This window comes from Eublepharis macularius, chromosome 8 (genome assembly GCF_028583425.1).
Source record: "Eublepharis macularius isolate TG4126 chromosome 8, MPM_Emac_v1.0, whole genome shotgun sequence".
NCBI classification, from domain to species: Eukaryota; Metazoa; Chordata; class Lepidosauria; order Squamata; family Eublepharidae; genus Eublepharis; species Eublepharis macularius.
In genome coordinates, this window is record NC_072797.1 from 30,246,852 (window position 1) to 30,273,556 (window position 26,705).

At 38.8% G+C, this 26,705-nt stretch overlaps 1 protein-coding gene across 3 annotated transcripts in view; it reads right to left on the minus strand.

The window, feature by feature from the left end:
- ARL15 (ADP ribosylation factor like GTPase 15) overlaps positions 1–26,705 on the minus strand; it is a 223,944-nt gene that overhangs the window by 155,170 nt on the left and 42,069 nt on the right. For 2 of the 3 annotated variants that reach the window (XM_054987172.1, XM_054987174.1), the window contains exons 2-3: positions 3,684–3,828; positions 171–230 (exon numbers count right to left, since the gene is read on the minus strand). In XM_054987172.1, the coding sequence (XP_054843147.1) occupies positions 171–230; positions 3,684–3,828 (205 nt within the window). The remainder of the gene's footprint in view (positions 1–170; positions 231–3,683; positions 3,829–26,705) is intronic. The other variant, XM_054987173.1, reaches the window with a different exon arrangement.

Here is a 26,705-nt window from a genome sequence, read left to right on the forward strand (position 1 = left end):
AACATGTGTAAAGCCAGTCTTAGATTGTAAATCTGCAGGCAGGGACTGTCTTTTCTTACTTCTCTAGAGTACAGGTTTTGATGGTGCACTATTAAATATTATTATTATTAATAGAGACAAAGAAATGCAAAACTACCAGTCAGATATGCAGGAGATTAATATTGTTATACCTCCAAGCTCTTTTACATTCAAGATGGCATTCTGGAATGGCACTGCTTTTATGCTAAAACCTGAAATCAAAATTTTTTAAAAAAAGAGTTAGTAACGTGTTCAGGATAGACATCATCAAAGCAGCACATTTGATAATATACCACCTCGTCCTATGTAGACCAAGGTCCCCAATTTTAGTGAGCTGGAGGGTGCTTTTAAAATTTTGAGCTGGGAATGGCACAACCGCAAAATGGCATCCGTGGAGGCTGAAGCCAAGCAGAAAATGACAGCCATCAGGTACATGGGGCCAATCACAAAATGTTGGGAAGTTGCAAGCCAAGTATTGTCCTAATAAATGGTCAATTGTTTCTGGATTCTCTTGCTCCAATGAGGTAGAGAAAAGCCAGGACTGGGTTTTGGGAAGAAGCAAATGGGCACCATGAAACTCACTGGCAGACACCATGATGCCCACAGGTACCACATCGGAGATGAGTGGTTTAAGCTTTCATCATTTTATGAGGTTCAAGTACTTGATCAAAGTTTGAAAAATTATTTTCTCCCTAATCTCTTCTCTGATCTCCAATATCTTTAACTTCAATATCCAATTTGCTGACACAAAATTAATAATGGATGCAAAAGAGTTACATATAATTATAAAATATATACATTGCAGAACATTTAGTTTAACAAAGTTAAAGAATTTTTACTGGGGATGAGCACAGAATACACACTGCTTGGCTTACATTCACCTAAAACAGATAGATCTGAGAAGAGTACCATTGCTTATGCCAGCAGCAATGAAAAATTCTTCATTTAAAATCTGTTTGCCTTCCAATTTTATTTATCTATGGCATTCTTTCAATTCATACCACACTATGAAATCAAATTAATCTTTCAGAAATGAGAAACTGTGCAAACTGATAACTAAATCCAGAATTCAGAACCTCCCAGGTTCAAGAATGATTTATCATTACTTGTATCAGTGTTTCAAAATTCCAAATATTTTAAGCAGACATTAAGGATTCAAACTGCAGACTCACTTCCCTCTTAACCCTAAAAAGCTTTCCGCATCAGAATCAGAAGATAAAAACAGGGATGGGAAGCTGAAAATCCAGGAAAGAAACTATTACTCCAAGAAAAGGCTGGGGTTGACTCTGAAAGGTGGGTAGTTTTAATATTGCAGTCCTCCAGGTAAAGTATCTCTCCCAAAGCTGTTAAAGCTTCCAGTCCAATATTGCTCCCATACATCAAGAAGTTCTACTCTATCATATTCCAGAGCATTTGAGATCATACAAGAGAGGCCAGCTTTGGGGCGCCTCCCTTTCCTCCCTCTTATTGCTTTCTCCGTAAAGGTTGTGTATCCTGGAAGGGTCACAACCTTTAGAGCCCAGGTCTCTTGAAGTAGTGTTATTGAAAAGTTGTTGAGGAACTCAGCTAACACCTGGTGACCCTATCCTAGATGTCCATCCTGCCACGTTCCATGAAATAATTTTGACAGAGGTACTTGGGAGTCAATCTTGGGAAAATGGCAAGATCATATTGGGGGTCTGTGTGGTGCAAGCCTTGTGTTTCCTAATTACAATCCTGAGTTCAAGGTGCAGCGGGGCATTGTCTTCATGCTCCATGTCACTAACTTCAAGCTCGTTGAGAGCTCCATCATGAGCACTTGCTTGGGCAATTGGGGTGGAGTAGATTTCTGCAGGACTTTGTGTTTCGGGCCTTCTATATTTTCTATGAGACGATCGATGAAGATCATCTAGTTTCTGTTGAAGAACTTGAAAATGTTTTATCATATTGCCCTGTTCCTTTAAGTCCAGGTTGGAAAAGGATATAAACAAGTTGGTTTCAATTGAGTCCAAAGCTGATGTAGCAGTTAGATCATGGAATTTGCTAGCTAAATTGTTGGAGGGGTCATTAGTTGGATTCAGATCAACTACTTCTTTAGTTTCCTTTCTATTGTTGGGGGATGACTTTCCCTGCTTGCCTTCCTTTTCATTAGATTGCTCCCACACATCGGGGATGGATCCATACAAAACTGACAATTCTCATTGGTTCCCACTAGCTGTTGTAGATTCCACCACTCATATAATTCCTCTGGGACCACTATCCCCCAGGAACAGCATTTTGAGGCTGCAGTAGGAGGGAAGAGGAAAGAAAGTTCCACCCTCCTGATGGAAAATTTAGTCTGGATCCATCTCATCCTTCTCCCTCTTGGTCTGTTTATTAGAGTACCCAACTTCAAGTCCTGATTGATTAGAAGAGATTTAAAAGTTTCAAAATAAATACAAAATTTAAATAGCACTTGGGGTGGGGGAATCAACCAGCTCTCAGTGTTGCTTCCCCTGCACCCATCAGTGGTAACAGCAGCCACAGTAGGGAGTTCTCCCAAGTGTCCACATCCCATTTGTCAAGACAATGTCACTGCTCACCTGTGGGATGAGAGGATAGGCAATGCTGAGCATTGCCAGTTCTAAGCCAGCTTATTGGCGAAGACTCAGTGCTTCAATGGTAGATTCCCTTTGGAAATAGCCATTCTGAATATTTCAACTGGCTTCCCTACTTATTTCTTCATCCCTTGTAATATATCCCTTTTAATCAAACTCCTTTATTTCCAAAATTGTTTCCAATTGCTGTAGATAAGACCTTAATTATTTCCAATTGCTGTAGACCACATCCTCTGAACTTAACAAAATGGGATATGATCATAAATGGTAGTCTATTGTGCGGTGGAAAAATGAAAAATTTCACACAATAAACATATAAAGAAACTCTTGGAGGTAAAATGAAAAGTCTGCCTAGGTCTGCAGTTCCTCAATTCACCAAATTTGAGCTTATAAATACAAATGCTACTGTGTGGGATCTTCCAAAACAGTTACATTTAGAAATTAAACGCTGAGATAGCATATATACTATTCAATCTTCATTGCTTGAATATGGACCAGGTCAGATTAGGTATATTTAGAGATCTTTGAGAATAAAGATACAACTATAGATTCTTCTACAAAGTGGAGGTTATCTCCTGCCATCAGTACATGCAGTCCTTGATAATGACTGTTCTTAAAATGCAACATACATTTACTGCTCAAAAAGACATACCACTACAAAGATCTCTCTGAAAGGACTTTATTGGTATCTACCAGTGAATCCATGTCAACCATACTTCATGCTCCCAAAGATCAGTAAGAGATGGCTTGTAGAAAAGCAAATAAGAATAATGTCAACTTTGATGAGATGTTATTTAAGTCACACCGGGCCATGTTGTGATATAGCTCGTAACTGCTTAGATTTGGTCTCATCAGGTTCACGTCTGATTTATCAAGAAATAATCCCACTTCCAGCTCCCCAAAAAGAGCCAAACTGTGGCTGAAATGTCTAGATGTGTTAACAAGTTTCCTGTTCTTTGCTTAATACTAATTCTACAATGTCCACCCAAACTTAAAAGTAAAGCCAATTCAACCCATACCTTTTGTTTTGGCTCTGGAAGAAGAATTTCCCAGAGATCTGAGCTAGATTTTAAAAGGGCATGAGCTTACCTGTTGTAGACACAATGTTCTCTCTATTTTCACTGCAGAGCTGTGAAAGCAGACTAGTCTTGCCTGATCCAGTGAGACCTATGCAAACCAAGTCATACTCTGGTCGTGGTGGCGGAGGTCCTTTGCAGCAAAGCGCTCGGAAGCACTGGTAGGGAGAATATAAAGGAAAGATTAATCACATTTCTTATGAAGGCCAAGAGATTTTTTTTTTAGGGAGCAGGGTTACAAATGAGGGCTGAAAAGGAACATTTTTAAAAAGGGAGGGGAGGGACTAGTGTTCTGAATACAGACTATTATCAATGAACTCTCAAGCATCTCCATTTTTGTTGGTACCACTGAGCTTAACATTTATTAAATTTAGAATGCGCTGTCCCAAAATATTTTATTTCAATGTGTCAGAGAGGCTTGGTACAAAGTTTTCAATCACCAATTTGAACTAAAACAATAGTTCTCAAAGGGGGACCATACAAGTCTCACCCACTGAAGGATCCCCACTGACAGCTGATAGCAGAGGTACAACTTGCTCCCTAGCCCAGCTCACAGTCCAGGGGAAATCATCAATCCATTTCCTCCATAACCAACGTCACATCAGCAGCTATTTACAATGTGCACGCCCCCACTGGTTTTGTCTTTATAATGAACTGACCATCAAGTGAATAAGTTTGTGACATCTGAATATCCTCCATAGTGATATTAATTACCACGATAGGACTGGTTTGGTTCCCTCTCCTTTGAGCCAAGCTTCCAAGTGAGAAAACTGTGGGGCAGCTTTATACTTTCCTCCTGTATGAAATATCATAACCAAAAATCTAATCCAAGACATGAACATTTTGCCATCACACGACCAGAGGCATCCAGAAGGTATATGGATAACTTCTGGTAGTGTCAGATCTTCAGTTAGACTAGTATCAATTAAGGGACCAATGTTAGACATAGTTTTAAAGAAAACCGACAAAATACTCCAACAGACTGACAGATCTTTATAATAGTTATGCTTTTGTCTCAATTAAAATGTAGCTCATTGTTTAAGCAAAACAACCACACATCAACAAAGGGGTCTGTACAGTAATTTAAATGTATCTACTATTCCTTTACAATGCTTTTAAGACTTCAATTTGTAAAAGGGAACTTACTTTCTTCCTATGGGATATATTACTTTGTCTTCTAATACCTCAAAAAGTTTTATATGTTTCAACAGGCAAATAAATCCTTAACACAGCAGGAGCCAAAGAAGGTGAGAATACTTAAGAATCTGCTGCTACAGTTTATAGTGCTTTAGAGAACAGGTTTCAAACATTAAAACACATGGTAGAATAAAGGTTGCACCTTCATATTTAACAGATCTGCACCTGTATTTATTCAGGCGCAATATTTCTTAGTTTAATCACTACAGTTGATTTGTTATTCTAGTTTGTCCCAGACAGTAAATACAGCTATGGGACAATAAAGTACATTTCTGAAAATGCCTCAACTTGTCATCTAAATACAATGAATAGAAGAGGTCCCTGTAGTTATAACAGAGCCTCAGATAACCTGCAAGCTGGTGACTGAAGCCAAAGGCCTCTTTGCACGTCTCAGGTACAGCTGAAACAGGATTTATCCTCCACACATGCTGTGGGGTACATTGCAGGGGCACGTGGCAAACTTACCCACATATATAATTTAAGAAGTCAGTCTAAAATGAGACCAATTTTCTCTTCAAATTAATCAGGAGCAACATTTGGAGGTGATATACCAGCAGGATATAATGTTTTAAATAAATAAAAAATATATACAACAGCCAGAGAGACTTTGCCAAGAATGATTCATTATATAGATGAGGCTTTGATTCAGAGAATGCAAGCATTTTCATAATACAGTATGTGATGGGAAATCAGTTTACCCTCTGAAGTAAAACATTATTACAGACATTACTAAATGCAATGAATCGGGGAAGGCATTCACATCACATCCTACCACAGGGAAAAAACATGATTTAACTTTTGCCACAGAGATGACCTTAGGAGAAGGTACCACCAGGACAAGACTGAATGAAGAGCATAACTGGAGCATGGTGGTATAACAGGAGATTTGCTTTGGTAAGCATGAAAGCCCCAAGCCATACAGATAACAGCCAGCAGTTTGAACAGAACCCAGAAGCAAATAATCTGTGCAATTGACACAGCACTGGGGTTATGAGTTCCAATGGCTGATCCCAGATAGGAATCTTGCCACTGCATTTTGTACCAACGGAAGCTTCACATACAGCACCTTATGGTAGTCCAAACTGGAGGTTCTGGGAGCACAGGTCAACACAGTTAGGTTGGTAGAACCTAAATAAAGGGGCCACTTATAAGCTAAATGTAGTTGCAAGAAGGTGCTCGCAGTAACAGTACCATCCTTTTTCTACGGTTGCCCACAGGATTGGAGAAAACTGTCCTGCCCCCTTAATAGAGTCTTAATGAGTAGAAATGGGGAACTGAAGTTTTTTCCCACATATGCAGAAAAATCTTTGTTTTTCTCTTCTCTTCTTCGATGTGTTACAGAAACAATCTCAAAAAGACAGCCTGGTAAAGACTAATTATGCTCCAGAAGGTACAGAATGTTGACCACAGTTAACGGGCAATGAAATTGGAAAGGGAAGAGGGGAAACAGACGTTCTCAATCCTCTGAGAGCTGAGAGAGAGGGGGAGATTTTGCAGGATGGAGTAGGATTTCCGCAGTGTCAACTTCACAATCCCTTCTGGATAGTTATAGAATATAGTAGATTGGAGAACATGTTCCTGTGCCTGTGATATTACTCTCCTTAATAAGAAGATAATTGAAAACATTAAAGGTCCTTTTACTACTACTAAAGCCTACAGCAGAACATATAACAAAAACTGAATCACCCTGTAACATACCAATGGGTTCCCTGGTACTTTCTCCATCTGTGGTGACCCGTTTCCTGCTCTATTACAGCTGGTATCCAGTCCACTTCAACGACTAAACCTTTCTGTTGCCTCAGCCTTTAGAACACACACGCTGTATGTTTAGGCTTGAGGCAATTTTTAAAAGATATTTTCTTATTTACACATGGTGCTGTGCATTAATATTACTATAGTATGTTGACTGCAGACAAACAATCATTTGCCAAAGGCATGGGCTTTAGAAAACAGATCACGATGCTCTCTGCAATAGAGCAAGCGCTCCAATACGTCTAGGACAAGGAAATGAAAGGAACAGGACACTGTTGTTTTCTAAAGAGCACTGTTCTTCAGTTGTTATCTAAAAACCAGACAAGTAACACATCATACGCAGCAACAGAAGAAGGCTAGACATATTGTTCAATAGAGGACTATAAAAATATTCCGAAACAGAGGCAGAATTTACTATACTTTTTTTTAAAAAAAACCCTACCTTTTATTTAGCTTTGCATTATTGCTCCTTTTCTCAATTTCTTGACAAGAAACAAAATAGATATTATGCTCTGCCAAGTTAAATGACAGCCAGTCCTAGTCACTGTGAAGCCTTCCACCCAAAATGTCTGTGGGGAACAAAAGGGGTTCTTGTGGTTGTGAAAAATTTAGAAAATATTAAAAATACAAGATTGAAATGTCTCTATGTAATGTAGTTTTAGCTTCTAGGGTTTGCAGTGATTTGTCTAAACTGATTCTCAAAACCATTCACGCAAAATTTATTCATTTCTTTAAATTTTTTACTAGTATTAATATACAACTCCACAGGGGAAAAAGTTTAATTAAAAAAAAACGGAACAAGTAATTCTCAAAATGCACAGTTCCAGTTGTATACACCAAGGCTTTTAGTCAATCAGCTGAATTTGCCTTGTCGGAAGATAAAATGAAACCCATGCTCTTGTTCAATATTCAGGTTTCAGGAATTCAGGGCAGAATCCAGAAAAAGTTAGATGATCCTGAAGCCCGATTTCAGCAGGGACTAACCTATGTTGGAATGGACCCTCAGATCGCAGTGGTTAGTTATAAGGAAGCAAGCAGGTTTCCAAAGAAAAAGAAGAGCAGGTTTTTAGCACAAGCACAAAAGCAGAGAGGGCTGTCCCCTTTTTTCCTCCTCAACACAAACAGACAAAAAAAAAAAACATAGGACAACAAGAATTTATTTACCTTGCCAAAGGAAAAAACATTCAAACTAATTATGGATTCTTGTGATCCACAGAACTCGTTCCTACAAGAGGCACTTTTGACATATCTCCCACCACACCACAAGCCTCCCTACACAATGCCTGGCAGCTGCTTTTAAAACGGAATGGAGTTTCAAAAGAAGTTTGTGATATACATTCAGTATGCAATTCAGGTGCAAAAACAGAATCCCCGTCCATTACCTTAAACAGGCTGGGTTTTGTTTGTTTGTTTTTGTTTATGTGAAATGATAACACTTCAAAGCAGGGTTTACCCTGGAAAGCCAGCCTTATTATTCAAAATCCATAGCATCCACTAGCATTCAGTTGCCTAAGACAAGTTTTCCAGAGAAGCAGCGAAACCAAACACTTGACCAGGAAATTCCTGTGTTTTGGATCAAACATGTTTTTTAAATTATATAGTTATAAGAAGCTCAAAAACTACACTAATTTGGTTGATGTGCCTTGAAACATGCTTGAACCAACTATGACATCACACTAAGCTATGACATCACTTTTGTACATTTCCATTCCTGTACCTCCCCACCTCTGGCATATTGGAGGAAAGTTTAAATGCTTTAAGTAAATATGTACAAAAAAGTATTAATAAAAACAATACTGCTTGTTTCGCTGTTCCGATGTTTACTATTTTTAATAGCTGTGTACTCACAACTGCTCAGATGTTGTTCTACAGTAGCCTCTTCACTTAGAAGATGCCAACTAGACATATCAGGTCCCCATCCTTTACATTTGAAACTTTGGCAAGAAGCTGTGCTGATATTGCCCTTAATCACGAGTAAAGACTGTCTAGGGTGGGGAAACGTGAGAAAGGAGTGCTGGAGTAGGGAATGAGAACCCATCTGCAGCCATCTTGCCCTGGTTAAGGTACAGATTGTGCTGTGGAATGGATCCAGACGAATAGTTCATAAAAGCCTCTGGCAGACTGGATCTTTCCCCACCTTGCCATCTGTTTTGAAACTCTTCTGAGGACTGAGATAATCTCACAAGCAAAATGTTCCATAGTTTAGGGTGCAACAGCAATGAGGGAGAAGAATGGCCTCTCTCCCTTCTTTGCTGATGCAAGCCTCAAATGGAATAGAAAAAGGCAATTTTTACCCAATTGTCATTCAATCATGTCGTGCATTTCGCTCATCTCCCAATTCTCAGATTCTGAAGCTTTGGACTGCTTTGGGAAGGCCGGAACCAGCCACTCCATCAACTCCTTCTGTGAACTCTTCCATATGATACAACCCTGTATCTGCACCAGTTTACTGAGCTATATTGCCTTTACAAGCAAGCAAGAAAGAGAGAGATAAAGCAAAAATCTTTTCATTCTCTCTTTTCATCCCACTCTCCTGGCTTTCCACAAATGATGTAAAACTGAATTATTCAAGAGGGTTTTTAATTCAGAGGGGAACTACAAGAGACGGGTTCCCTGGGTTTTAAACCCATGCCTGCTGACTCCATTTTTAATTGATTTGTAGTTTTTTTTAACACAGAGCCACAACGCCTCCCCTCCAGACCAGGTGCACAGTGGGGCAGCCCTAGCTGAACAGGCTTGTTTTCCTCCTGCTCTCGCCTCCTGGCCGACAAGCCCACCTCCATGCTTTCAACTGCACCCACCAACCTGTTCAAGCCACAAGAGACTGCTGGGCTGTTCACTGTGCCCGAGGGTGTCAACCAGCAATCTGCACTGTGTACAGATTTGTATTCTGGGATGTCTTGTACTTCTTTCTTTTGAAAAGCTGGGTTGAAGTGGTCCTCAGGAGTGATTCATGAGCCCTTAACTATCCTGGAAGGGTAATGCATTTTGAAAGCACCCAAACAAAAGCACAAATTCTACGCAGCTTACAGACCCTGCACAGGGTCCTGAAAACATCGACAGTGATGGATTCAGGGAACTTTAGCCAGGATCATAGTGGAAGGGACTAAACGCCCCCAGTTCCTTTTGCCCATTGAAGCCCAGCACACTTGCCCTACCCTCCCTTTCCCTGGCCCCTTTGCAAGGAAGCACCACTGATGCTGAGTCTGAGTCTTTCCCCCTCTGCATGTAGATTTAGTAACAAGCTGGGCAAGGGGAGGCAGGGCAGGCAGCATTTGCCTATCTTATGATCAGAGAGGGGTGGAGAGGGGCAGCCAAGCCACTGTCTTCCTCCTGCATCCTCCTCAGGAGAGCTGGCTGGTCAGCAAGCCCTCTCAACTAGGGTTGCCCCACTGTGCACCTGTTCTGGAGGGGGCATTCTGGCTCTGCTCAGAGGGTTTGTTAATTTCCTCTTTGCCTCCCAAAGGCGCTGTCAGTTTCATTTCCTCTTCTAAGAGGGGAAGAAGAAATCAATAAACCTTCTGAGCAGGGATCTCCCTGGCTCCTATTTGCTGCATTTGAAACGATGATATATAATCAATTTCTGGAGTTAAAAGTAGAAAATTACAGCAAGGTTGTGGATGAAACCACAGAAGAATTAACACAAAATATTTACATTTCAAATTAAATTAAAAATGAGCAGAAGGAGCTTGGCTCTACAACTTCATTTTAAGTCATCAGAGCAATAAATAAGAATAAATAGCAGGAACCTGAAGAATAAATTTAACTTTTAGATAACAGATTTAGGAAAAACAGGATTAAGATTGGGAAGGAAGAGAAAATAAAAACTAACAATTTACAGTCTCATTCTAAGTGGAGTTACACTCTTCTTTGCCCACTGACTTCAATGGGCTTAGAAAGGTATAACTGCGCTCAGGATAGCTCTGTTAGTTTCCAGTTTGGAAAATGTGTTTGACTCTATATTAGGTGCCAACAACATATTAGGTAATATTATATTAGGTAACATTAGGTTATATTATATTAGGTAACAACAACAACTTATATACTGCCCTTCAGGATGACTTAACACCCACTCAGAGCGGTTTACAAGGTATGTCATTATTATCCCCACAACAAAACACCCTGTGAGGTGGGTGGGGCTGAGAGAGGTAGAAGCGGTGACTGACCCAAGGTCCCCCAGCTGGCTTCAAATGGAGTAGTGGGGAATCAAACCCGGTTCTCCAGATTAGAGTCCTGCGCTCTTAACCACTACACCAAACTGGCTCTCAAAGCCAGTATTCAATTTAGGAGAATCATAAATTATGTGAAGAAAACAAGATTATATACAAAGCAGGAATACTAAGTAAGGCAGACCAATGCTGGTAAATTGCTTGTGAATAAATTGGCTAAGAAGTCAAGAGGATTATACAACCACTATTTTCTAAAAACAAGCAATGATTATATGTAGTAATGTGAACATAGATTATTTGTTTGCTTTCTATAATGCATTTTATTCCTCAGGTCGATTGGATATTAAGATTGTTGATTTTCTTCAAAAGTTAAGTATTCCACAGCTATCAAAAGAATACATAAACAGCCTGAATACTATTAGAACTGATGAGGCTAGTTATAACACCATCGATGGCAATTAAACCACCAGGCATGGACAGTTTTCCTCCTCTTGCTATTGATATCTACATTGGAGTTTTTCAATGACTATTTGGATCAGACTCCATTACTTGGAAGGATGCAAGGATCGCTCCTTAAATCAGGATTGTAAAGTTTTCATATTAATTCTGCCTCTGCATTTAGAAAATACTGATTTAGACTCGTTTTATTTCTAAAAGATGTATGTTTAAGAAACTGTAAGAAAATGAAGGCAACTCACATTTGTAGGACCAAAAATTTCAAAACAGTTCTTATAATAGATGCGGAAAAGGTCTTTGATAAAATAGAGAGGTACTTCCTATTTACAACAGTTCAGAAATTTAATTTTGGATCCTTGGTTATATCTTGCATTGTAGACATCTAAAAACTCCCAGAGTTCACCTGTAGGAGCATAATATAATGAATGAGCAGGTAGCTCTCTAGCAAGGAACAAGACAAGGCTACCCTCTATCTATTACTTTTTCTGTGAACATTTAACTGTTTCCTTAACGTCTAATATTTTTAAAACAAGTAGGAGCTGATTTTAAGATCTCACTGTATGCAGATGGGGTAACTTATCCTGAGGCATCTATTCAAACAATAATTAAGTTAATATAGGATCTTTTCCCAGGCTACAAGCATCATATATTAAAAATGCATAACCTGATTAAGTAAGAGATAAAATTAAGTAAATAGTATCATTTACTTGGGCTGTAAAACTGATAAGGCATTTGGGAATTCTTCTGACCAATAATGAGCAGGATTTACTCAAAATTAATTATATTCTTCTAACAGACATGATCAAGGTAAACTCTTACAATATCTTGGATTAGGAAGATATGAGTTGATGACACCTAGCTATACATCACATTAATAAAGATTCCAAAAGCAGACATCTCCATATTCAGACACTTTCTAGATACCATGGTCAAGTGCCTGAGGAAAATATGTTGAAAGATAACCTTGATAACATAGAGATGATGGAGACAAGTAATGTTTTGGAGGGAGTTAAGCTGCCCCCATTAGATGTGTTGGCATTACTACTAACGGATTGTTCTGGGAGTTTTGTTTGATCTAGGTCTTTTAGTATAAAAGCAGGCAAATTCAGATGGCAAAAATGCCTTTTCCCAATGCAGAAACAATCCCATTTTAAAACTCAGCCAACTTAATTATACTTATAAGTAGCAGCCTTGAAACTAGACTGCTGTAATTTGCTGCACATGGTGTTGACCCTGAAAGCAACGCAGATGTTTCAACTGGTGCAGAATGCAGCAGCTAGACTGTAAACAGGGTTTTAAGTGTTCCGCACTTATTACCCCAAGTTCATTACACTGGCTGCAAATTTGCTTTTGAGTTCCACTGTTAGATATTTTTTTTTAAGTTTTCTGTGATCAGGATTCAGGAACCATTTTATCTGCAAGAGCACTTCCACCTTATATGTGCTATATAGCAGTTCCACCATCAAGCCAAGGAATGTTAGCTCATGCGCCAGTGGCGCCATAACAGCAATTTCTGCACAGGCTCCTTGGGAGGTTGCTCTCATTCTATGGCAGAAAAAACATCCCTGATGATGTGAACAAGTCCCTAACCCATGAAAAAGCTCTGTAAAGCCATGCTTTTCCATGTGCTTTCCAAGTGATTCTTGAGAGGATGTCAGCTACAGTGATGGTAAATGAGCAACTGGCTCAGGTTTGTGTTATATTTCTGTGGTTTTAATATCATTTTAAATAAAAATCATATTTTAATAATGGAAGACGCCATCTATCGTATTTCAGTAGTTTTAATATTCTTTTAGTTCCACAGATCAGGAGGAAAGTGGGACGTACATAAATAAATAAAAATAAATGTTCTCCCTAGATGGTTGTGTATCTGGAAGCACACTGCTCCTATATCATCTTCTTTGCTTAGTAGTTGGCAAAAGCTTTTACAGACTTCATACAAATAACAAAAACCTGGACTGGCCTTAAAAATGATATAGAAACCTTATGATAAAGTTGATAAACGTCACACAGGGTAGTATAAAACTGAGAAAAGTTTGCTCATCATGGTTTGTACCTAGAAAGGTACAGTATGAAAAAAAATATTTCGCTGGAAATTAAAGACATCCTAGGGAACAATTTCAAGATGGTATAAGATACTTAAAAATCATGTTAAGAGATTCCAATTGGGAAATCATATTTGTACATCAACCTGAATGATCACTGTGCATTTCTGAAAGAAAATTTATTCAAATTATTGTATGGATGGAATTTAGCCATGTTGAAAGACATCTTTTGATTTTTTCAGATTTTTGTAGTCATACTCCTAGACCTAAATCACCACAGAGTTTATAACAACTGGCATATTGAAGCCTATTCTTTTGTAAACTGATAATCAGCATCTGTTTTATAACTCACTATGATGTCCCCCTTTTTTTACTTAAACGACTTCAATGGTAGTAGAGGTGTTTTTAAATTCAAAAATAACAACATATTTTATTTACCATAGAGGGGAAAGGTCAGGCAAAATCAGGGGATGAAAATTTCTGAGGTAATTCTGAGGGGAAATCAGCACATGCACAGACTTAATGAGAATTTCTTAAGCTCGTCACAGTGACTTAAATCTTTATGTTGAGGAGTTTTTGTTCCAGTGTTTTCCCAAATATCCTAGTACACTTTCTTTGAGTATTCTCTTACTCTTTTTGGTTTCCAGAAGGCTGGTACCCTCTTTCCAGGACCCAAACTGCTTATCTTGAAACACCAGTACTCGTCTTCAGTTTTTAACTGACTCTTAAGATCTCCAAAGGCAGTTTCTAACCAGACCAGACCAGGGATCTCTTCTCTCTTCAGAGCTAACTCCCTGTTTGACTGGGTAGGGAAATTCCCCTCTCACTAGAAGATCTACCGACTTTCTTTGGCCCAAATGGGAGTTTGAGCCCATGTCCCAAACTTCCTTGCCAACTTACCCCCAGTTCACCTGTCTGTGTTAAACTGTCAGGGCTGAATCTTGAAACTGTCAGTACTCAACTCCTCTCAGCTAGGGCTAAAATCAGACTTCCCCTCCCCAGCTTCCAGTTCAGAAGTCTTTCTCTGTTCTGCTCTCGTGCTATCCAATCAGATTCCTTGGAGGAGCCTGTCATTCAAGGCTCTCTGTTTCTGTGAAAAATTAACTCTTCACAGTCTTTCAACTATTTGTACAGCACTCAAACTTTTAACAAGTGCAGTCTGTCACACTCACATTTCTGTATCTTGCATAAGATATTCCAATAAATTTTATCCATATAATCATATTATAAATATGTCAAAAATACATTCCTCCATGAGACACCTCTACCACTTAACAGAACATCTAGCATGCATCTCATTCCATTTTTAGGTGTCAAAGAATATGGAAACAATCAAATACAAAAGTTCCTTACATGCTATACCAGTTGAATATAGAAGCAGATCTATTTTGTTCCTTTGGAATCAAAATGGCACAAAACATTACCTACATTCTATATTAGTACCATCTTGCAACATTCTCAATACCTCCCCAATTTCTGATTTCAAATTACCGAAGAGTTCTTCTGTATAGAAATGTTTTCAGTCATTTAATCCTCAAATCTATCAAATGTCTCAGATTTTTTGAATAGATGTTTCTCCAAAGCAATGCATAATATACTTTTAATGTCTTTCAATTGATACACATACAAATGTAAAGTTACTATATTACAAGCTTTTTAATATCACAAACTTAGGCTCCGTTAAATTATTTATACACAAAGTTGCACCAAATTTAATTCAGCTCAATCATATGCACAAAAATGGTAATTTCTCAGAACAATGTTAATTTTAAAAGCTAGAAAAATGTATTTATTTAGAATATTTTTATATTACCTCTTTAAAGTCCTGCTCAAGGACAATTAAAAATCAAAGTATAAAAACCAAGCTATTAGACATAAGCAGCATAAAAACTACCTATAAAACATAGCAGTCAATAAGCCTTAATTAAAAGTCTGGATAAAAAGATGCATATTAGATTGGCATCTAAAAGAAAGTAAAGCAGGGGCCAAGCAAACCTCAAAGAGAGAGACTGTTCCAAAAGGCAGGGTGCCACTACAGAAAATGCCCTGTCTCTAGTCACCACAGCTCACATTGGAAGGTGGTGGCACAGAGAGCAGAGCTTGAGAGGCAGATTTTTCTTTAAGTGTGTGTTCAGTAATTCTCATGTTACACTCAACGTATGTTCAGCTGAACTTGTGATTTAAACAGCAACCCCACATTTATCCAGTTACTGGTTTCCTATTTCATTTATAAAGTAAGTACGTATTTTTGGCTCTTTCTTATAAACAAGATATATTTGCATTCACTGTAACAAGTGAACATGGCTTAAAAGCTTTCCTGTTCCTAAGATTCAAGTTTAGGTACTAATATTTATACTGAAATCTGCTTGGATGGGGGTAGGAGTGGGGGTAGTAAGTTGGAAGCAACTTGTAGCTGATCAATGATGATCAGAGAAACAGTTACCCCTAACTGTTTCGTGCTGAAACCTCTTTCACGAAAGCTGCCTGTGGTTCAAAGTAAACAGAATGATCCTGTTGGATCATTCCTAAGATAATCATCTATACGGTGAAGGGCCAGGGATTCCCTATAAACCAGAGATCTTACTTTTAAATTATGTAGCTGACACACCTAAAAATCTTCAAGCAGTAGATTTACATATGGCTTTAGATTGGTCTTTGACAGGTACTGGAAGCACAAAAAATCAATCTTATATAAGCATACACAGGGCTTTTTTTCAGGGGGAATGCGGGGAAACGGAGTTCTGGAACCTCTTGAAAATGGTCACATGGCTGGTGGCCCTGCCCCCTGATCTCCAGACAGAGGGGAGTTGAGATTGCCCTCTGCGCCACCAGCCATGTGACCCACTGAGTTCCACCACCTCTTTTCCCAGAAAAAAAACCCTGAGCATACATCTATAAGCAATCTTATATAAGCATCCTTACCCAGAGCTTTGCCAGAACAAAATGGAGAGGAGGAGCAGATTTCACTGAATTTCAAATCTGAAACTGAGAGGTTATAAAGCTTGGCCACCATATATATATGTATGCTGTTATCTATGCCAACACATGAATTTTCACAATGGGATTTTTTCTGGGCATTAAACCAACTGTGTGGCATTGTTCTTTGTATTAGGATAGGAACTAGTGGACTTCCTGTTTGGGATCCATGGAGGTCTAACGCAGCTCCACTTGCGGAGCTGACCGGACTGCCGTTTTAACCGGCCAGCGGGGTGAAAAGAGCCCGCGGCCGACTGCTCTCAGGCGGGGAGCAGGCAAATAACGCTCAAGACCCTAGGGTGAGCTAGATCTCGGACGAGGGGGGGCTCTACACAACGAGTCTCCCCCCGATCCTTGAGGTCCCACCTTGCGACGGGTCGGCTATAATCTCTGCGGCAGTTTTGGGGCCAATTCGGCTGGCATAAGACCTACATACCCAAGCATCGATTGGGGGAAGAAGCTGAGAGGAGAACTTAAAATCGAAACAGCGATTACAACCCGAGAAAAGTGAAGAGAAGGTAAAGATCATTATCTTCTGAGACGGGACAGATTGATAAAAACAGAGAGGAAAAAAAGTAGATTTTTAAACTGCAACAGACTAGTGAAAAGGAGGGGAAGACTCGGCAGGAATCGAATTTAAAAAGAGACTAAGTTTAAAGAAGTTATTAAGCCCAACACAGGACGTTGATATTTTATATGACAGCAGCAGCTAGACTTTTGTATGCGCAAAAATGGAAAGTACAAGAAGTGCCAACTATTGAAGATTGGACTTACAAATTGCTGTATATGGCTGAAATGGACAAGATGACAAGAAAATTGAGAGATCTGGACTCAGGGCAGTTCAACACAGACTGGGAGAAGCTGAAACAATACCTGGAGAAGAAATGGGAGGTGGGAGGAAAACTGTGGCAGTTTGAGAACTACTGAAGTATTGAAGTAGAGGGGGGAGACTTTACCGGGGGGAGAAGAGATAAATGTGAATTAATAAGCAGTCAGATTAATAGATTGACATATATATAGATATATATAGGTTAACAAACAGAACATAGAGAAAATAATTAATTATAAGGACTAAATATAAGGAGCGATTAACTAACAATATTTTCTTTTTTTTCTGACAAGTTTTGTACCAAACTGAATGTCTGAAGATATAGATGGGTCAAATTGATTGACTACGTGAGGAGAGATATATAGAACTATTATAAAAAGATAGAATGAGTAATATATATAGAGAATAAGTCAAATTGTTTGACATAAACGAATGTATGATCTATATGGTTTATGATATATAGAAATACCTGAAATTGAAAAATTGGGATAAATTGTTTATCTAAGATGGAAACAAAGGCTTACAGTTTGGGCATATAATGTTAAAAATAGTTAAGGATGTACTGCTTAGAATAATGGAGAATATATATTTGTTTTAGATAGAGGAAGCTAATAAAAGTAAGGGAAAGGGGACAAAGGGTTGGAAAGCTGTTGGAAGTCAACAAAAAGGGGGGGGAAAGGGAGGGGGTTAGAGATGAAAAAATTGGGGAAAATTGAATGTAAATGTGGAAATAATGGATTCTAACCCAATAAAAATTTTTCCAAAAAAAAAAAAAAAAGGATAGGAACTAGTTTGGCCCATGCTAACAATTAACAAAATATATCTTCTTTTATGGGCCTGCTTCTGAAGGAAGGAGTTTGTAACTTTTATAGGAAACCTGAAACCTCTAGAAGCAAGATGCAATCCAAGCCTTGCATATTCCACATATGATCTTCATCATATACATAATTTATTTATTATTTATTTATTTTATTCGATCTATACCCCACCCTCCCCACAGATGGGCTCAGGGCGGCTAACATTAAAAAATACATAAAAATCACAAAAACATAAAATCAATAATTTTTTAAAAAATCATTAAAATAGTCCAGGAGCAGGCTATTTAAACAAATATTGGGAGTCCGTATACGGGCATAGCAGATGGCCGAGGGCAGCCCCAGAAGAAGTGGTGGTCTTAGATGGAAGATTAATACAACATTCCATGACAAGACATAAAAGGCAGCTGCCCTCTTAATTTTTGCCCCACAACTGAATTAGTGTAGGGTTGCCAACTCCAAGCTGGGAAATTCCTGGAGATTTGGGGGTGGAGCCCAAGGAGGCACAGTTTGGGTAGGGGAAGGACCTCAGTGGGGTACAATGCCATAGTCCCCAATGCAGACATTTTCTCCAGGGTAACTGATTTCTATAGCTTGGAGATCAGCTGTAATTCCTAGGATATTTCTAGCCCCACCTAGAGGTTGACAACTCTAAATCAGAGGTTCTATTTATCCTCTGGACAATATTCACATTCTCTTTAATGTCTTCTAAGGAAATCTGAACTAGGAGACATCACTCAATTTTGTAGCAGTGAATTTCATGTATTTCACTATGTAGAGAATGAAGCAACATTTTCACTTGTTTCTCCTGAATATCCTGGTAATCCCATCATGTGATCAAATTCTAGAATTAATTGAAGCAGAGTTTCTATACATTTTCTTTATGAAGTCCCCAATTAGTTTTTCCTTCCAAACTGTCAAGCCCAAAATATTTCAGCCTTCCCTTTTCTGTATCTTTCCCAGCTCTTTCCCATAGAGATGAGGTAATCCACCAAATGCAGAAATACCATGGAGGCATTAGGATTATACCATGGAGGCATTAGGAGTCCATCCCCTTCCTAAAACCTCAACATGAAATTCAGCACTATATCCAGGCTGTGAGGAATTCAAGTGTCTATGCAAAAGCAGCGCTACTGCAATATTTTTCTTCTTTTGCTTCTTGAGACAACCCAAAACACAAGCACGGTTTACTTGTGATGTGACCAAGCCATGATTCATTCTTACTTGAATGATCCTGGGGGGGATCATTAGACACAGACACATTTTTATTTATTTATTTATTTATTTACGATCCACCTTTCTTGCTGAGACTCAGGGTGGATTACACAGTGTCATTCAATAAAATCAACAGCTGGAACATGCAATAATCAACACAACAAGGTAAGGGTTGCAGAAATTTGAAAATGAGCAGAGATAAAATACAGACCTGAAAAAAATGCTAAACCGAAACATAAGAAGATTAACACGACATATTACATAAACAGTACTACCCAGTAGGAGCATACTGGTATCACCAGCTGTTGGGAGAAACAGGTGAAATCCCAATGGCGGTAAGCTCCAAAGATGGTTTCAGATCTCCAACCATATGAGTGTATACTTTTTTTCACAAGATATGGCAACAATTCCCAACAAGTTCCAGATATTTTGGAACAGAAACCGCCTTTCACAAAATATACTGCACACACCTAATTTATGTTAATCTTATCCATTGTACATTATGTGTAAAAACAGAAATTTACTTTTTTTTCTCCACATTCCTGTTTAAGTGATAACCAGGGTCACAAAAGAAATTCACTACATATACTGTAGTAACTGAAAGACCAGTGGCAGGGGAGACAATGGGTACTTCCAAAATTATAATCCCACAGAAATTCACCAATGACACCAAAGAGGACTGTTATTTCATTTGTTTAGAGAATCATCCAGATAAATAAGTTTACCATTTAAAAACTACATTTCCTAAACAATGTCCAAAAATGTTTTTTGTTTAAATTCCTACTAATTTTCAAACACAAAAGAATGATAGTCCAAAGATTTTGGTTTCAGTTTAAATCCCACCCCCTCCCCAATGTTCCCAACCCTCCAATTTATCTTTTGCTATGGTCAAAAACTAATGGTTCTTGCCTTGTATAGTAGCTATGACCCCTGCATTTGAGGTGATGTGATCAAAGGTACTCTGGCCAGACTTGGAAAAACATTTCCACTGAGAATGGACATAGTGCCTGTCAAAAGGTTATTCCCACTGTGTACAGGGAGCAGCTCATGTTACTTCCAGTGTAACATGAAAGTGCAAACTCTAGCAGGAGCAACCCACATACATGTTTTTCTTTCTGCAAAGGGCATGTGGGAGGCTCTGACTAGAAGAACACACATCCATCTTGCCATCTGAAAAAAAAGGAAATAAAAGGTTTCCTTAAGCAATCCAGCTGCAAGTCAGTTATTTTTAATCATTTCTTAAAAACGTAAGCCTCCCATTTGAAAACTGTTTCTATTGAATTCAAGTCTGGGGAGGGAATCGGGGCTTTAAAAAAATAAATTAGGCTCCCTATATCTTGTAGAAAACAAAATAACTTGGCGGCGTAAATCTTAATGTCAGTGACAGGAAGGCTTTGGTGAACCATTACCATAAATCTGACAAACGCTAATTTGATGGGTGGCTGTATCTGTCTGCTACAAAGCCAGTCTAGACAGTCTATTGAGAAATCCTAAAACACAACTGTTTGTTCCCCGTAACACCATCTGGATATGGCAATAAGAGCCGACCCAGTGCCATTCACACATGGATCAAAGCGCATGCTAATGCCATCATGAAGTCATACACATAAAAAATTCAAATCTGAGAACTCTAAGCAATTTTGCTAAGTCCTCAGTGGAGAAACCTCAGACTTCGCTTGATTCGAGCTAAGTGCATGAAGGGGGGGGGGGCGGTGGTGGAAAAAGAGAGAGAGAACAGAATATTTAATGAGCTTGGCTTTCCAGAGGAATGTTAGGCCACCCATTGTATTGGAAAATGCTCATGTCACACTTCAGTCATGGCACACATCAGGGTGCCGCCTTCACAAAAACTGAGGCCTTTTGTAATTACCTGTTTCAAACAGCACCCCAGAAAGTGCAGAAGGGTCCTTTAGGTGTAACTCTTGTGTTTATTGCAATAAACTATTACAATATTCAGGATTATAGACAATATTCCAAGCTCCTCTCATTAAAAAGGGTACTGAGGTATTAGATCAAAGCATCAAGGGCCCCCTATTGAACTTCTTTAAGTATTACAAACGTAAAGAACAAGTCTGGCAGCACAGTGTGTCCTCCCACTCCACCCCCGCCCCCATAAAATCAAAATCAATCCACACATCAGAATGTTTAAGACACTGATATGGGCCTGTATTGTTACAATGCAGAGATATTCAGAAAATAACATCCAGAGGATGGCTAAAGACCTTCAAAGCATTAAATACTACCGTCTCTAGCATATCACAGCCTCTCAACACTTTTCAGAATATTTTTCTTAACATGCTGGTCTTATTCTTATGAATGAGTTTAGTACAATTATATTATGTTCTTTTGTGAAAAGGAAGGAAGGAAGGAAGATGGATGCAAGGCCAGGCACCTGATGTGGGCAAACAATGCCATTTTTAAAAATTTCACTGTGATTGCAAATTGGCAATCACTTGCAAAATATCTAACATCAGATCATGGATGGAGGCCAGGATAAGCCAATGCAACTCTCCCCCCACCCCATCCCTTTGCACACCTGACCCCCTCCCACACCATATCAAACTTTCTGCACGGATGCTGGATTTTACAAAACTGTTTGGATTCTTAAATCAGTTTCATAGTTCTTTGATCTCTGGCCTAAGCCATCAATATTCACAATATCCCACTCATTCCCATACAAAATATAAATGTAGTCAATAATGCATTATAGCACAAGACATTAAAAAAATTGAAGCCATGGTTGTATTTCATAAATTGGGCAAAAACCTCATTTCTACTGTGCCTGTAAGAGTTACACTTTTATGCAGTGCTTTTAAGGTTACAAGGACAGATAAGCTGATTACTTACAAGCAATTAATGCATTGCTGCAGGTGGAACAGATTTCTCTATATTAATTAGCAATCTTGCTTCAAAGTTTACAATACGTTCCATTTTTAAAATGATATGTGCATGAAATTTTGAATCAGCAAGCAAATGCCAATAGAAAACAAACACATGTAATTTCTGGTATCCCTTTTCTTAACAATATAATTTAACCCTTTGAGAAATTATTGCAGTCAAGCTACGGATAATAGGTTAGAACAAACTGACTGTATTCCAGTATGTGAGAAATCTTTCTCCAACAAAAGATTCCTGATCCAAAAAGGCCAACTCATTATGTTTATTACACAAATGGTTCAGGTTAAAAAATTTTTTGATGAAATAACTTTCATCATAACAAATGTTGTGGATTGGAGATTAAAATCAATCTGGTTTTAAAATAATTTATTCTACTCTTACTTCAATGAGTATCTAAATAGTCTTCTTAAATCCTCATCCACTGTTATCAACTGATGTTCAGAATAAAGATATACGCATGGGGATGGGTGCGAGGGAGGATATACCCCCAAGCCAATTGAGATGAATCATTCTACATCATTTTGCTGGAACATAACATGCAATATTGTTGGAACATAATATGCGTAATTAGTTGTGTACAAGAGGCAGTGCATGTCAACAGTCACAAATATAAAACAAAGTATGAGGTATTTAAGCAAACATTAACTGACTTCAGGATTCAACTGGGATGAGAATATATAAACATAAATGGAAAGACGAACATATGTGTGATTTAAAGCCTGAAGAGCTGAACGTTTCAGAAGTTTCCAATACAGCAGAACAAAGCTGCCATCTACTGTTCAGCAGAAGCTCCTTCTCTAGTCAGATTCTCAACAGGCCTAAGTGTAAAAAGTTCATACAGTTGCTGATTGCACTTGGGGGAAAAAATTGGCAGGTTCAAAAGTAATTATCATATTATCACTTTTACATTACAGATGGTAGTTTCTTGCTCAGAAACAAAAAAATAGTACTTCTTATGAGCATGGAGTCATCTTCCAAACTAAGAAAATATCTGTGACACATGGGTATATCTAAGCTAGCTGCTAATGTTTTGTGCCTTGGTATTATCACTGTTCGTATCAACCTTCTTCACATTAGTGATGCTTCAAGTCTAAATCTTGCTTTATCTTCACAATAGCTTTGTGATTGGTCATGCAACCTACCATTTTATATATAACAAACTACAGGTGAATACTTACTGTATGGTCACTATTTAGGAATATCTCAGAGACCATTCCCATTACAATTTATTAATTTCAATTATACCCAGTCTTTCTCCCCAATGAGAAACAAAAACAGCATACACTGTTCTATTCTCCTCCATTTTATCCTCACAAATACCTTGTGAGGCAGGTTAGGCTGAGAGTGTGTGACTGGTCCAAGGTCATCCAGCAAGCTTCCGTGGCACAGTGGGGACTGACATATGGCTGTCCCAGTTCCTAGTCCAACACTGTAAACATTACACCACAAATACGCAGTTATTCATTAGTCATACAGCAAACCGAAGCCATACAGCAAGGTGAACGTTGCCATTTTTGTGCTTTCTTACATCTGTGGAGCAACACTCAGGTCACTGCATAGCCTCAGCTACAGAAGAAGTCACAGCAGTTAGAGAGAAGTGGTAATAAGCAGCCTCAGGCCATCAAGCTAAGAGGTAATCAGCCCCTCCAACTTCCTTGCTCTGTCTTTATATTTGTGTGCAAACATTCTTCCCTCTTGCTCCATCTCTGCCCAGAAAGTTGGACAGGTTGTGCTTGAATGCTACACAATGGATTCACTTGCTTGGGCAAGTCATCTTCATATTCCTCTCCTCCATCTGTAAAATTGGTAAATGATTCTTAGAATGTCTCCTAAATCTTAAGTCCTTAGGAACAAGCTGCATTCCAATTGTTTTCATATCAACTCACAGCCAAAGGGCAAACATTAAAAATGCATGATAATTGTTAAAAAAAAAACTGAATTAAAAAGCCCAAACCATCAAAAATCAAGAAGTGACATTATTAAATGCACTACACCTTTAAATATTAGCATAATGCATTTCTACATTTCAAGGTAGTTTGCAAGCTTTCACGTTACAATAAAAATAAAAATAAATCAATTCCTCATACACAATATAGCAGTGGTCTGCATCCATCCCAGATTTTGACCAGCCTTTAATCCCCAGGAAGCAATATGACCCACAGAGGTACAAGCACATGGCATAAAATCACAGTTATGTGAAACAAGTGGAGAAGCCACAGATTGCGCTTGTTCACACAAAAAGGAATCCTATTCACTGCTGACTGATATCACCTTGCTGCCCTGCTACTCCTTTCAGTATATGTGATGAGAAAACAGGAGGCATGGGTTCTTTCATGCATGTGTACTAGCTACAAAATAAATGGCAACACTATAGGAACATCCAACTCAGCAGGAGAGGCCCCACAATGCAGCTGAGAGTCCCAACCCATGGGCCGAAGACTGCCACAATACAGAAAACCCAAATTAAAACAATCTTAACAGTGAAAAGCTCTACAAGATTTTTTTAAAATAGTATTTTATAAATCCATCAAAAATAGTCCTGGTCTAAAAATCAAACAGAAAACCCTACAAAACAAAAGACAGTTTGCAAGGACGCCAGACCACAGAGAGAGAAACTCCTTCAGCAAACCATCTCACAGAACAGGAACCAGCACTGAGAAGGCATAAGCTCTCACCACCATTCAATAAACTTAACAGACTGAGGACACAGTCAATGGAGTTGGCAGAACAGAACTTAGTTGGCATGCGGTTTCATATGGAGAGAGACACACCTTCATGTGTACAGATCCCAGTTCATGAAGGGCTTTGCAGATGTCTGAATGCTCAAACATGAAATGTATCCAGAAGCATATTGAGAACCAAGTAAGTTGTTCAAAAGGAATACCCAGGTGCTAGCATGTTGGTGCAGAGAACAAGAGTCCCACTTCCTACTTCTCCATGCATACACAGAAAATCAGCAGGACTATGAGGCAAAGTTACTTAGCTATGGGGAGGAGTCCTTCTTAGGACAAGCAGTTCACAGAACCATTCCACTCAGAGAGTGGAAGGGAAGGAGTTAATAACTACCTGGAAAGAGAGACTGACAGGCTGCTCCCCCCTCTCTCTGATTGGTTAATCAGAATGACAATTGGTGCTGACAGGATTTTCCAGTTCAGTTAGGATTTTCAGTTAGCAGTTGAGAGTGTGGAGTCTGACAAGGAGAGTCAGACTGGTACCCCTCTGAAGTGAGGAAAAAGAGAACATTTGCCCTAACTGTGACAATATTGTCTTAAGGAGGACTTTCAGTTGATAAGTCAAACTATAAAAGCCAGCACAAACTGAAACCCGTTTACACAGCCAAGATAGAACAAGGGAGGTGTTTTTGACAGAGCAAGTGGGTAGTAAGGGGAGATTCCCATTCAGCCAAGTGAACAGAGTTATGTCTTATGAAGAAGAATAATTCCTTCCCAGTGTCTAGAAAGGGGGTATTAGCTCTAAGGAGGACCCCGGGTCTGTTGTAAAGGGAAAACAGTGTTGAATTAATGTCAGGGAAAAGAATTAAAAACTAAGCTTAGAGGAACTTATTTTGCCTACTATTTATTTTGCCTACTACTTATTTTGCCTACTATTTTTAAAGTATTCTGTTCTACCAACAAATTTTACCTCAGCAATTTCATCTCCTGACTGCCCATATACCATCCCAGCCTGTCAAACAAAGTTGCTGTTTCTTTTATGAGTTACTCAGCCTCCAGTGCCATTTCATATAAAGAAGAAGAGGGCTCCTGCTTCTTCCCTATCAAGTTTCTGGGCTGGGCTAAAAACCAAAAATATAACTGCTTCTCAGGATGGGACAAAAAGAATGTTAAACTATAAGCAGAGACATACTACTTGAGGCTGCTCAGCAAAGCAAGCATACTTTGATTTTGGCATGAAAATCTGTCTCAGAGTGGGGGGCGTGAAGGGGGATCCATCATAGCATGATAAGAAAAAGCGAAAACTGGACAACAAAATGAGATAATGCAGTAAAAATAGGAAATACATAAAATAAACAGTGCCATAAATTACAACCCATGCCTCTTCGGAAAAGGACCCTCTTGTCCTGCACAATTCTACTTCAATACAGCCCAATCAGCTTTATAAAACACATTCCTTTTTTTTCAATTTAGTTTTTATTTTTATTGCTGAAAAATTCCTGAACAATTGTTTTACATGTTCAGTGGAATGAAAGATGTATGGGAGCCTTCCTGACCTCTCCAGGCAGGCCATTCCCAAAGTGGGAGCCACGACAAAGGATACTCCAGTACAGGCAGCTGCAGATCCATTTGCAGGCACCACCTTCAGCAGACTTTGCTCAGATGAGCACGGCTGTGGCTGTAAGGCATACTGGGAGAGGAGGTCCTTCAGATATGTGGGTCCTACGTCATGATGAGCTTTTAAGATGACAGTCAATACCTTAAATTGAACCCACGAACCATTTGATAGCCAGTGGAGTGACTAGAGAATACATGCAATACAAACATCTATCACATCTCTACTTAATAGTTGCCAATTAGTGTTCTTTGCAGAAGCGTTGGAAACGGTTGTGATATCTAATGCAGGAAAAACCCACTTATTATAGCATGCCCTTGTGAAAGTGGGGTAGTTGAAACTGTTGAGCATGTACTATTGAATTACCTTTTTACTGTGATCTTAGACATGATTTTA